This window comes from Leguminivora glycinivorella, chromosome 18 (assembly GCF_023078275.1).
Source record: "Leguminivora glycinivorella isolate SPB_JAAS2020 chromosome 18, LegGlyc_1.1, whole genome shotgun sequence".
NCBI lineage: Eukaryota > Metazoa > Arthropoda > Insecta > Lepidoptera > Tortricidae > Leguminivora > Leguminivora glycinivorella.
In genome coordinates, this window is record NC_062988.1 from 14,041,201 (window position 1) to 14,054,563 (window position 13,363).

Here is a 13,363-nt window from a genome sequence, read left to right on the forward strand (position 1 = left end):
TACATACATACATAAATTGAAATAGATATCATACACGAAAGAAAAAACGATAAGGCCCACTGGTGGCCGAGCCGGGAATCGAACCCGGGTCTTCAGCTTACGCAGCTAACGTCATTACCACTAGGCCACCCGCCCGCCGTGTGGTACCCGACGAAATTTCTCTAGTGTATGTTATCTCTGATAGGCACATTTTGACCACCTCGTATATGAATCTTTAAGGCCCTTTTGCACCAACCACTTAACTCAGGGTTAGTGGGCTGTCAACTGTCAAATTCCATGTAAAATGGTGGGTTAACCCTCAGGTTAACCCTCCATATTCGTTGGTGCAAGTGGCACTTAGAGGATTAGGGTATAGCGAGAGAGATGGCGGGTTCGATTCCCGGCTCAGCCACCAGGAGGCCTTGTCGTTCTTACTTTCGTGCGTGATATCTATTTCAATGCATAAGTATGAAAACGTTATGACTTTATTTTCAAGTAAGTAATTTTTGCTGATAAACTTTTTTTTCGGCATTCAATTTTGTAAGGTATGCTCCCAGCCGAAGATCAGCGCTGATGAAGAGGCACCAAAGAAAACACGTCCGTTCCATACAAGATTTATTAGCAGAGAGCGAAAATATAACCTACCCACAATCAGTCGGCGCCTAATTACTAAACTACCCACATTTGTCACAAATTTATTTCAAAAATACTTAAGTCATTATCAGTTTGCCGTTAATATTTGTGGGATATTAAATTGGACCAGGAGTGATATTTAAAAAAAACTATACATTTATAACCTTTTGAATTTTGGAATTCGGTTAAAAAATCCGGCCAAATGAGAATCTATTTTCGCACAATTGTAAAACTAAATTATCTTTACTAGTTACCTCCAAAATACTAAATGAAATGACATCTATTGCGACTTAAGTAGTTTGCATAAATTAGTTACCCAATTCACCTAGGATGGCGCTGTACTTTGGGCTACTTAGTACATCATTTTCTGAAGATTTTGGGTTCATGGGGTCGGAACGGGTATGAACTAACTTAATTTGTGGTGAATAGGGCCAAAACCGACTTTTGAACGTCGATAGCAGTTTTTTTATATGTGCCATGATAATTTTTTACACAAAAAATCTTCCAGCGGTGTGAACTCCGGGTTGTCTTTGAAAATATGTCGTTTTATTTAGTAATTTTCGCTCACCCTAACGTTGGGGTGAATGGGGTCGGGAAGGGGGTGAATAGGGAAAAGTGCTAGGGTTGACTTTTTTGGATTACGAACAAAACCTGACCTGTCACGAGCATATTATATTTATTTTATCAAAAAATAAGGAACTAATATGTTATGAGTAGGGTGTGCAAACCGGTTAACCGGTTAACCGAAAAACCGGTTAACCGAGACTTTTTGGCCTCTGTTAAAAACCGGTTTTTATAATCTCTAACCGGTTAATAACCGAAACCGTATTTATTTCTCAAAATTTGGAAAATTTGCCATAAAAAGGTTCAAAATTACGTAATTATTTAATGATTTGTATTAATCAAGTTTATTTATTACTTTTCATTGACAACATTATTATCTGTAATGATTTTATTTTAAAAATTAGTCCCGAGTCTACTGAATTATACATTTTATACAATACAGTAGAGTCCGGTTAGTTTATTACGACGACTCCGCATAGACCTAACGTCCAACCTCTTACAACGACATAAGCACAGGTATTTATTTGGTTTTCGTATGTGATAGTATGAAAGTACATCCGTTTATTACAACTCCGATTTTAACGACCAGCCGCTTTTTACGACACATTTTATACAGAATCCGTTCGTCAAGTCCGGTTGCAACGACGAGCGACAAAGTTTTTAGTTTTACTAGTTAATTGAGGAAAAAAAGCTACTTCCACCAGTTCCACACGAGCACGGCCCCCTGTCTTGCCTACAACAAGTAGCAAGATTACATTGTGGCCATGTAACTTTTTGGAGTTTTGCTTTTAAAATTTTAACATTTTGTTCGCCTCGGGTCTAATCTTATTAGCTAAATAGAACCCAGTTTGTATTTTTCGATTGCGTAAAAACTAGCTTTACTTACAAATGATGAGCAAGCACACATACTAAAAATGACTTTTTCTAACTAATCTAGTCACAATAAAATAAGGTATTAATACTTTGATAATAATACCCTGTAAATAAACCTATTGATTGAAATGTTTTAGTAATAGAGATGAGAATATTATTTTTAATTAAAAGAAATGAAATTCGTTTTGTACGACACGCGACATCCGGTTAGTACGACGTAATATCAGCTGTCCCTTGAGCGTCGTTGTAACCGGAGTCTACCGTATATTTCAAACTATATTTTTTAAAAGAAAGGTAAAATGGAGATCTTGGTTTTCTTACATCAATAGGCTACTAGACTCGTATCGAATTTAGCACATCAAGTTATTGTTTTCTGTAGTATTTGACTCAAGAAATCAATATTTATAGCTTGCGGGCATTAAAAGTGCGTGATGACTGCGTATTTTTAATTAAAGATGTGTGTATGTTGTTTTTTAATTATGGACTCCGAAAACGGTGTTGGCCAATGGAGTGACGTCACATAATTCAGATCAACTATGGAAATTAGAGGTAGTAATCAGATCTCCACAGAAGCAACCTCTATTGTATTAAAATTCATAGTCGTTGACGCGTGTGACAATGTGAAATTTTTTTTTCTGAATAGACTGACGTCATGTCATAGATATTCTATAGATTAATATGGCTGATGTTGTTTTTGCCTGATCACGTAAAAGTAAACTTTGAATAATTTTTTTGCGGGTTTTTAAGTCGTAATAAAATATGGTACTATTTTTTTTTCGTTTAATTAGACAGTAATTAATAATATAAGACATACTTTGAAAAAGGGTCAAGTAGCCTATTGCTTGTATTACTAGGGGCTCTGGGAGCTGTAGACCTTCGCCACATGCCTAGAAAACGCAAAACTGACGTCACATTCAAACCACACAAGCCTTTTTTTGCAATTTCCTCATTTTACAAAATTTCCAAAAACTGGATAAAAATGATCTTCATCGTGCAAGTAATACCTGCTACGATATCATCAACATCAGAATTTTTAAAGGTAATGGTAATTGTTACGTAGTACGGCCATTTACTAAAAATCCTCAAAACCGGTTAATAACCGGTTAACCGGTTTTGAAGGAAAAGTCTCGGTTATTAACCGGTTTTTTAAGTTAACCGGTTTTTGCAAACCCTAGTTATGAGTAGTCGGTAATGTATTAATAAAATAAATTTATCGAAATCTAGACATATGATAACCCTAAACCAACCTTTATAGTTATATGGTGCTCTGACGCAGTGAACAAGTAAGTATGGTCGTGGGCAGTGCGGATAACGTGACAAAATATAAGCATAGTTTGTTGCTATTTTTCATGTTTAAATAACTTCTAAACTAACGTAGTGGGTATTAAAGTAAAAGGTTCACAGTGAACATTAGCTTGCCAGACATGTGTTTAGCTATACCATTGTATTGAGTGTTGTATCATAAAGTCAAACTAGGCATTTATTACTAATTATTTACTATGTGGGGTGTCTTTGATCACTTGCATGGGGTAACATTGACCATAATGACACATAGTTGATTATTGTCTGATTATGTCACGGTACTTGTTGAGACTGATAATTTGATCTCTTCTTGTGATAAATATTGAAACAATTGCAAATAAAGTTGGTTTTTCGAAGATGGTAATTTTTATTTTTAATCAAAGTAACCCCAAAATAGCGTTAAAGAGTTGTAATATTTGACTCTGCGAACCGTTTTTTATCTTTTCTTGAGATAAAATACTTTTGTAAGGGATTACATTCGATTACCATTAAAAAAATACATAGGGTATCAAAGTAACCCCAATGTCAGTTTAAGTTTGATAACATCGTTTTTTTGCGTACATTATTTTGTTACCTTTCTATATTTTTAGCAGGAAAAGACTAAAAGAGTTGATGGTCCCATTTTCTTCTTTCTTTGTTACGTTACATTGACCAATTATGGAATTTATACTTCTCTAACTTCTACATTTAATGGGTAAAAATACCCATTAAATGTAGAAGCTAGAGAAGTTTAAATTCCCAAATTGGTCAATGTAACCCCAGTTTACGGCAGACACCGTGAACCTTTTCTAAAAATTCTCTTTTTATTTGAAAGAAAAATCGTTACGATACTAAAATATGCAATCTGAGATAAAAAAATGCTTTTCATATAGTTACAAACTTAGTTCAGAATTTTTTTCTGTAAAACTTTTATAAATTGTTCTACCTATCAAGTTCAAAATAATTTTCCTAGAAAGTCTTAATAAAGTTCTGCTTTTGAGATTTTTTCATATTTGAGAAAACAGCCCTTATTGCCTGAAATACGGCGACATTGATATTTGCTTTTTCGTATTTTGATGGTATTTTGACTGCACTGTTGTATTTTTTGCCATGCTAATTTGAACCTTATCTCTGAGCGATGTTTTTTAATTTTCAGTCACGTCACAGATGTTTATGACATAACATCTAGGTATTTAGCCATTTAAAAGAAACTACAAGTGGCTTTACAGACGTGGCGACTGCAACTGGTACAGGGCCTAAGCCATAATTTAAAATTATATTGTGATTTTATATGTATTTGTGTTTTATTTAATGCTAAGTATGAGTTTCAACATTTTCAACTCAAGAAACTGAAATTAAGAGAAGAGACTAGGAAATTGGGTAAGATCAAGAGTCTGATGCAGATAGCGATGGCGGTATTGGATATGATAAGATATGCGTCGATATTCCCTGTCTTCCTTTGGGTCTTTCCTTCCTCTGACTTGACTGCTGCTAGCTGTACTCTATTCATTAGGTTTTTATTTTATACACATGCTTTATTTTTGTATAAACTAAATGATAAAAAAACGAAGCTAAAACGACCAAAAAGAATAAAGAAAATATCTGATAGTTTTTAATACAACCCGCATATACGTAATGCACAGCTCAGCACGGGAAGCATGGTCGCGCGATAGACGATAAAATAGCAGGCCGTCCCTATCGCACTATACGTAAGTGCGATAGGGACGGCCTGATATTTTATCGTCTATCGCGCGACCATGCTTTCCGTGCAGGCCTCTGAAGACCAGCAGGGCAATCATGGTCGCGCGATAAATGATAAAACATCGGACCGTCCCTATCGCACTTACAAATAAAGCGATAGGGCTGATGTTTTATCATTTAGCACGCGACTATAATTGTTTGCCTGGAGGTATCGGCCTTCACACACGTCTTTGAAAAATGTTTGAGGGGATAGGCAGGCTGACGATTTTTAATCTAAGTATAGAAAAGTAACGCAAAATGAAGTGCAAAGTAATTTGAAATACACCTAGGTAAACAATCAACTGAGTAAGGAACGTTATCTACATATTTAGGTAAATTAAAGTCACATGAGACATGGACAGAGAAGGAAAGCTAGATGACGCGTATTTTTTCTCTGTCTTCTTGTATGCTACCTTTTTTACAGTTTTAATTTCTCAAAGGAGGTCCGTAGTTGACTACAAACTCAAAATAACACTCTTGAAAAAAATTAAGGGTCACTGACCTTTCACAGTAAATTGAGGTAGTGTGAGTGAAGGGTGTTTGTGTGTGTAATGGGGTAATTTGACAGATTCTGAAAATTCTCCCTGCTCTACCCCCTCTTAACCGGCCGTCCAGAGTGGGGTTCCAGAGCTATATGGTTGCAGCAAAACACGAAAAAATAGATAGAGAGCGATTGCGGGCGCCGGTCGGTCGGCTCGAGCGCGAGTACTTGCGCCGCCGGCGTACGCGTCTGTGTGCGTGCGCCACGCGCACACACAACTATACAGGGCCTCTCTGTGGGTTCCGCCCCCGTCAGCGCGACGGCGATAAAGACCTAAAAATCTGAATTCGTGCTTGCCTCCTGTATAGTCTTAATCCTTTAATGATTCCGTTAACGTGAAACTTTAAGTAGACAGGCTTTATGAAGACAATTGGCCGGTGAGCCCTACAATTTTAAAATTTGCCGCCCTTTTTAGTGACAAAATTTGCTTGGCCGTCTATTGTTTACTAGGGAACCCTAAAAACGATACGTATATTTATACCTAGTTCATATAAAAGTGTGTCATTCCTGTCCTGATGAGTGATGAAATGAAACACATCTCTAATATTGACATCGAAGAAGAAAGACTTACAAAATGAAACCTTTAAAAACATACACAAGCTCTGAAAGAAGAAAGAAAGAAAATCAAGAGAGCCTTTACCAGTTGGTATGGTGACAATAAAATAAATGTGTAGTCCTCCAAGGTTGTATATGTACCTACACTTATTCGCTAGTTACGCTATAAGCATACACAAATTACGTACAACGTACACATAGTTTGGGACTGTTATGTTTATCAGGTTAACATTGACAAGTTATTTATTTAATATTAATGTAAAATTATCCAAACCTAGCTCAATAGCTCAAAGTAAAAAATAACAAACTTATGTTTATGTCACAGTTTTCCATTAAACATTTTGATTTTTTTGTAGCCTCGTCATACATATACATGGTGTATATTCTATGCTGTTTCTTCCTTCCCATCTTAATGTTATTATGTTCACGTTATCACTTTCAATAGTTTCAATATCCAGCATACACTATCACTTAGTGGGGACGTTTATCGACAAAAAGAGGCCAAACCTTTTTTTCTTGACCAAAGCATGAAACTTGGCACAGTTGTTCCTTATATCAAAATAAGCCGATTAAGATCGGGAGCCTTCAGGAGCCTCCCCCCTGGGGCTCGGGAGGGGGGTCAAAGTACCGCTTCACCCGGCTTGCTTTGAAAAATTCTAACATACCCCGTTTAGTTCATAGGTCATGTTTGGTATCGTTTTCGAGTAAATCAATAACGTAGAATTCATTTTTGGTACTAAAATTATAATTTAATGGTAAATAAAAAAAAAATGAAAAGTTTGAAATTTTCATCTATGATTTACAAATTCAAGTCATCATAAATGTCAAACTGTTTGCTTTTTCTACAAATAAAAAATATGATATGAAAGCCTATTTAATATAGATTATGAAAAATATAACTTTTACCCACCTTTACTAACGTTAAGTTTCATAAAAAAAACTTTAAGCCGCGCGGCGTCGGGACGCCGCGAGCGTAATTTTAAAATGCCTTTATTTTAAAAAACTCTATTAGAACCCGTTTAGCTATAAGGTCATGTTTAGTATCGTTTTCGAGTAAATAAATAACGTAGAATTTAGTTTTGGTACTAAAATGACCATTTAATGTTAAATGAAATTAAATTTTTTTTTTTAATTTTCTTCTGTGAGTTACAAATTCAAGTCACCATAAATGTCAAACGGTTTGCTTTTTCTATAAATATAAAAATATGATATTAAAGCCTATTCACAAAGGATAGTACGCGTTCACCTACGCGAGCTTAGACTGTGTGCGGGGAACGCGCCTCTTTCATATATTTGATCTCCAGTGTCAGAGGTGTGTTAATGCATAAATAGAAAAAGATTCATTATTATGGACTCCGGTGTCGACAACGGCAACACTCGGGTCGGACCACACCACACACTCTAAAGACCGACTGTACCTGTTATTTATTCATTGTAGTGAATCCTGTAGGCCTAGCACATGATGGCCGCGGGAGTATGTCGCCGCGAGATAGACTACCCGTCCTTATGTCATTAATACAGTTAGAAGAAGACGTGGCATCTATCTCGCGGCGACATACTCCCGCGGCCATCATGTGCTAGACCTACTGAAAGAAATTTATATAATAGTATTTTATACAATCGTGATATAATACAAAACTTTTCAGTCGAGTACCATGTGTAGTACGGTACGAGAGTGAAAAGTTTAATTATATCACTATTGTATACAATACTTTTTCTACGAGTCATCATCTTCATCATCAATGGACGGAAATATCATCATTCATGCAAGTTAAAATTAATGTCAATAGAGTCTTTCACCGTTGTATCAACATCGAATTACCTAGCAATCAATTGTTTGTAATAACCGTCTCTGATTGGCCGACAACGCGACAGATAAAAAAAATGTGTTTCAGATGCAGGAAAATTTGTCAGGTACTGCAAATTAGTATAGAAATTGTATGAAGTTCTATTTTTGAAATTATTATAGTTAACTAAAGTCAATTATAATGAGCTTATTATAATTGAGTCGGAACTGCCATAGAGTATCCAACACTGAAAAGTTAGCACTTATAGTTTAGTTTGTGGTGTCCTAATTGACAGATTACTCATACTATACATTCCCTTCACAGAGACATAGCTGGGTACATATACTACATATGCAACTGCATAAAGAGGGCTCTACCCTCTTTTTGCAGTGCCATCGGTTTTTGCAACCTGATTTACATTAACATCTTGTAACTTCTAAGCATATACTGGCCACTTCAGTGTTGTCTGACCAGTGTGGTACCCATTCGTCTCCTTCTTCCTTCCATCCCCAAGAAGACGGACTTGGTAAATTTTGGTGTGGCACCAACGCCTGACTTCAAACAAGAACGCCCTGAGTCCCATTTCTCAAAACTGAAAGTTACAAGTTACAAGCGGAAGTCTCTTTCCAACTTGTCATATTAGACATTGAAAACCACTTGTAAATTGTAACTTGTAGCTTCGAGAAATGGGCTCCTGGTACACTGTGCGCAGTATATGCTGATAGGCAATTAGGCAGCCTCTGAAGGAGGTATGTTCTCCAATTGTCGATCTTTTATGGTACCTAAAGACTACTCATTCACCGTTGCGCAACGACTTGGTCTGAAATAATATGTGCATTATCATTTTAGATTCTACAACTATCAAATTACAACTTTTTGGTGGATCACGTAACCTTCAGTATTACCCACTTACGTTACGTATCATACAAAATTATGGCACGTATTTAACCGGGCGACTGAATAACCATAGAAATGGGTATCAAAAATAATAGTTGGCGACTAAAATGGGGCCTCAAAAATAACTTCCCGTTTAATATTATAGTTGCTCGGTTAATTATATGCCCAAAATTATTACAAACTTTAGTAGAATCTGATTTGCCTCTGATATTGCTCCATCTTGTAATAGTTTGACACCTTGGGTGGCCTGGCTAAGCTACAAAGCCAAAAGAAAAAGTTTCTAGATTAGACATAGTATGGGATAGGTACGATAAACGCAGCTTGAAACGATCAACATGGGAGAAACATGGCCACCCAAGGCTTCAAACTATTACGAGATGGATCAATATCATAGTGTAGTATTTTGGTAATGTAGGTAGCTCATAAAAACATGTCTACTGTCAGTTTGCCTTAAAATACATAACCGTTACGTTGCTAATCCAAGTGTTTTAATTCTAAATTAAGCCTGAATACAACATTTGGCGACGAGAAGTACCTAACGCGTTAAATTAAGTGATAAACTAGTGTATTCATTGTTAAATACGATGGCGGCGAGCGCTAACGTGATTTATGGCGGCAATCTCACCTTCGACCACAACGCGCAAGAATGGAGGATTTTTAAGGAGCGGTTTGAAGCGATGTGTTTTGCTAATGATTTAACGGACACCACCGACAAAGCGGGCACAAAGCGGCGTTCTATACTCCTTACGACGTTTGTGGAAGAAACTTACCGCGTTGCAAAAGATTTGGTATATCCAAAAACGTTGAATACCATTGAATATTCTACCCTCCTTGAAAAGCTGGATACTCATTTTGAGTCACCCAGGTGTTCGTTTGCAGAACGATACAAATTTTATAAAGCGGAGCAACGAGCCGGCGAGGATTTGGGGGAGTGGGCAGCGCGAGTGCGTAGTTTGGCACAGTTCTGCGGGTTTACGACGGAGCTCGATACCGCGTTACGGGATCGTTTCGTTCTCGGGCTCGAGAACGCTAAAGAACGAGAGAAGCTGTTTGCGGAGAGCGTCGATAAGCTGACTTTTAGTAATGCGTTACATCTGGCGCAGGCTACTCGCAGCGCCCGGCAGGGCCTGCAGGAAACCAGCTCGTCCAGGCAGGCGGCGGGAGTCGGCAGCGGCGAGGTGTTCGCGGTGCGCGCGGGCGCGGGGGGCGCCGCGCCGCCCCTAACAAACAATAATAGACTAGCCTGTGCCGTATGCGGATATAAAAACCACACCAAGGACAAGTGCCGTTACATTAATTATACGTGTAAAAAGTGCAACACTAAAGGACACCTAAGTAGGATGTGTAAAACGAGTGTTAAAAAGTTGAACTTCATTGCTGAGGAAACCGATGACATACATGAAGGTATTGTAGATGTTTACTTATATAGTATCAGCTGTGATAACGGTGAACCTATGCAGCAGGTAGTGTCGATGGCTAACGAGAGTGTGCTATGCGAGGTAGATAGCGGAAGCGCTGTTTCAGTGCTACCTGTTAGTGTTTACAACCCGTTATTTAAAGGAAAATATGCCTTAAAAAGATCTAATGTACGATTAAACTGTTATAATGGTACCAAAATATTTCCTTTAGGCCGAGTTTTATTACCGGTTACTTTTGAGAATAGAACGGAGGAAATTGACATGTTTATTATAGAGGATACAGCAGATCAGCCAATTTTGTTAGGAAGGGATTTCATTAGCAAATTCGAATTACATCTGTGCAGTAATAAAAATTGTAATAAATTGAATTGCGAGGATGACGTCATTCGGTCGTTAAAGAATAGATATTCGAAAGTGTTTTCTAATGAGTTGGGCAGGTTCAATAAATATAAAATAAATCTTAAACTGAAAGACGATGCGCAATTTAAATTTTTTAAGCCTCGAACCGTGCCTTTGGCTTTAAAACCTAAAGTCGAGGAGGAGTTGAATAGATTAGTTGATTTAGGTATTTTGGAAAAGGTTAGCCATTCCGATATGGCTACACCTATTGTGCCTGTTTTGCGGCCCGACGGCAATATTCGAATTTGCGGTGACTATTCCGTGACCTTGAATAAATCATTGTTTATCGATAGCTATCCACTACCGCGTATCGAAGACCTATTTTCTAGGTTACACGGGGGGGAAGAATTCTCGAAATTAGATTTATCTAGGGCATATAACCAGTGTGAACTGGATGACGCATCAAAGAAATTGACATGTATAAATACGCACAAAGGGCTTTATTGTTATACACGTCTTGTGTTCGGCTTGTCCTCTGCACCGTGTATTTTCCAGCAAACTATCGAAAAATTATTGTCAGGCATAGACGGAATTTGCATATTTCTAGACGATGTACTTATAACTGGACCGAATCGGAAAATACACGTCGAGAGGCTCGAACAAGTTCTGAGTCGACTTAGTGATGCCGGTTTATGTTTAAAACAGGACAAATGCGAGTTATTTAAGAGTTCTGTGGAATACTTGGGGTTTGTAATCGATAAACATGGGTTACATAAATCAAAAAATAAAGTGCAGGCGATTCTTAATGCTAAAAGTCCGAAAAATGTATCTGAACTGCAATCTTTTTTAGGTTTGCTTAATTACTACCGGGCATTCGTACCTAACGCTTCGGGTATTTTAAACCCGTTGTATGCGTTGCTTAAAAAGGATTGTAAATGGCATTGGGGCGTGGAGCAAGAGGAGTCATTTGTGAAAATAAAGGATGAGTTAGCAAGTGAGCGAGTGTTAGCGCACTACAACCCCGATTACGTCACGATTTTAACCACGGATGCCGGACCGGCGGCTTTAGGGGCTATATTGGCTCAAAAACAACCGGACGGCTCCGAACGCGTCGTCGCTTATGCCTCCCGCTCGCTCACGCCCAGCGAAAAAATTACGCTCAGATACAAAAAGAAGCGGCATCGCTAATTTTTGGAATAAAAAAATTCCATTATTATTTATACGGCAGATCGGTACCTTTTGTTTTAAGAACGGACCACAAACCCCTAGTATCAATTTTCGGATCCAAAAAAGGTGTTCCGGAATTAGCAGCTAATCGGTTGCAGCGTTATGCAATATTTCTGTCGGCTTATAACTATCAAATCGAGTACGTAAAAAGCGAACACAACGTTGCAGATTACTTGTCTAGGGCCACAGTTGACGAAACGCAAGGTTGTCCCGAAGGAGATATAGTTGACCGGGCCACATACATAAACTTTATATCTCATTCATTAAAACCTATTACGGCAAAAGATGTTTGTTTAGAAACAAAAAAAGATAAGGTATTATTGCGCGTCAAGTCATATATAGAAAATGGTTGGCCACGAAAATTGAACGACACTGATTTAAAAGTATTTTTTAACTGTCGTACAGAATTGACCTTGGAAGAAGGCTGCATTTTGCGTGGCCATAAAGTAGTCATACCTTCAATTTTCCGGGAGCAACTTTTAAATGAGTTGCATGATTCTCATTTGGGGGTAGTAAAAACTAAATCGGAAGCTAGGAAACGAATGTGGTGGCCTAATATAGACCAGCACATTGAACAAAAGATTGGGTCATGCAGCGTGTGCATTCCACTAAGAAACGCTCCCGCGCGTTCTCCGCTCGCTCCGTGGCCATACCCGGCGCGCTGGGAGCGCGTGCACCTGGACATGTGCGCCGTGCAGACGCGGCAGTTCCTTATCGCCGTGGACGCGCATTCCAAGTGGGTCGAGTGTTACATAATGACACAGACCGACACCGCTAGTGTAATTATGAAATTAGCTGACATGTTTAGTAGATTTGGACTCGTTCGCACCCTCGTTACAGATAATGCCACAAATTTTTGTTCGACGTTGTTTGCAGAATTTTGTATGTTGAATGAAATAAAACATATAACTATTGCACCTTATCACCCAAATTCGAATGGCCAGGCAGAGAAAAGTATTAATTTTTTTAAAAAAGGCATAAAGGCAATTCTTGCACAAAATCCCTCTCAGTCAAGTTTCAATATTAAATTAAGTAAATTATTATTCGATTATAGAAATTCGGTTCATTGTACCACTGGATTCTCTCCCGCTCAACTATTGCTGGGCCGATCGTTACGCTCTCGACACGACTTGCTGCGCGCGCCGAGCGCTCCCGGCGCTGACGCCGACGCCGACGCCGGTAATCACGCCGACGCCGACGGCGACGCCAACGCGCCCTCTCCGCACCGTCCGTTGTCATTGGCTTCCTCGGCTAATCAAAATGTTATTTCCAAACAGATCTCACAATGTAAACAATACGGCGGACAGAGGAAATGTAATTTCAAAAAGGGGGATAACGTTTTAGTAAAATCGTTTTTTAAGAATGGTACAAAGTATACATGGAAAAGAGGTACTATTGAGAATAAAATTGGATCCAGAATGTTTATTATAAAAATAACGGACCTGAATGTAAAAGTAAAGAAACACGTCGATCAATTGCTGCATTACAAAGGCGACTCCAACGAGTCAGATAGCGACGTCCCGACTGTA

The 13,363-nt window shown here is 38.2% G+C and overlaps 1 protein-coding gene across 1 annotated transcript; it reads left to right on the plus strand.

Moving 5' to 3' along the window:
- Window positions 1-9,330: 9,330 nt before the first annotated feature.
- Window positions 9,331-13,363, plus strand: LOC125235997. The gene is made up of 2 exons (XM_048142674.1): window positions 9,331-10,254; window positions 13,112-13,363. The coding sequence occupies exons 1-2, from the start codon at window positions 9,435-9,437 to the stop codon at window positions 13,123-13,125; spliced, it is 834 nt and encodes a 277-aa protein (XP_047998631.1). The 5' UTR covers window positions 9,331-9,434; the 3' UTR covers window positions 13,126-13,363.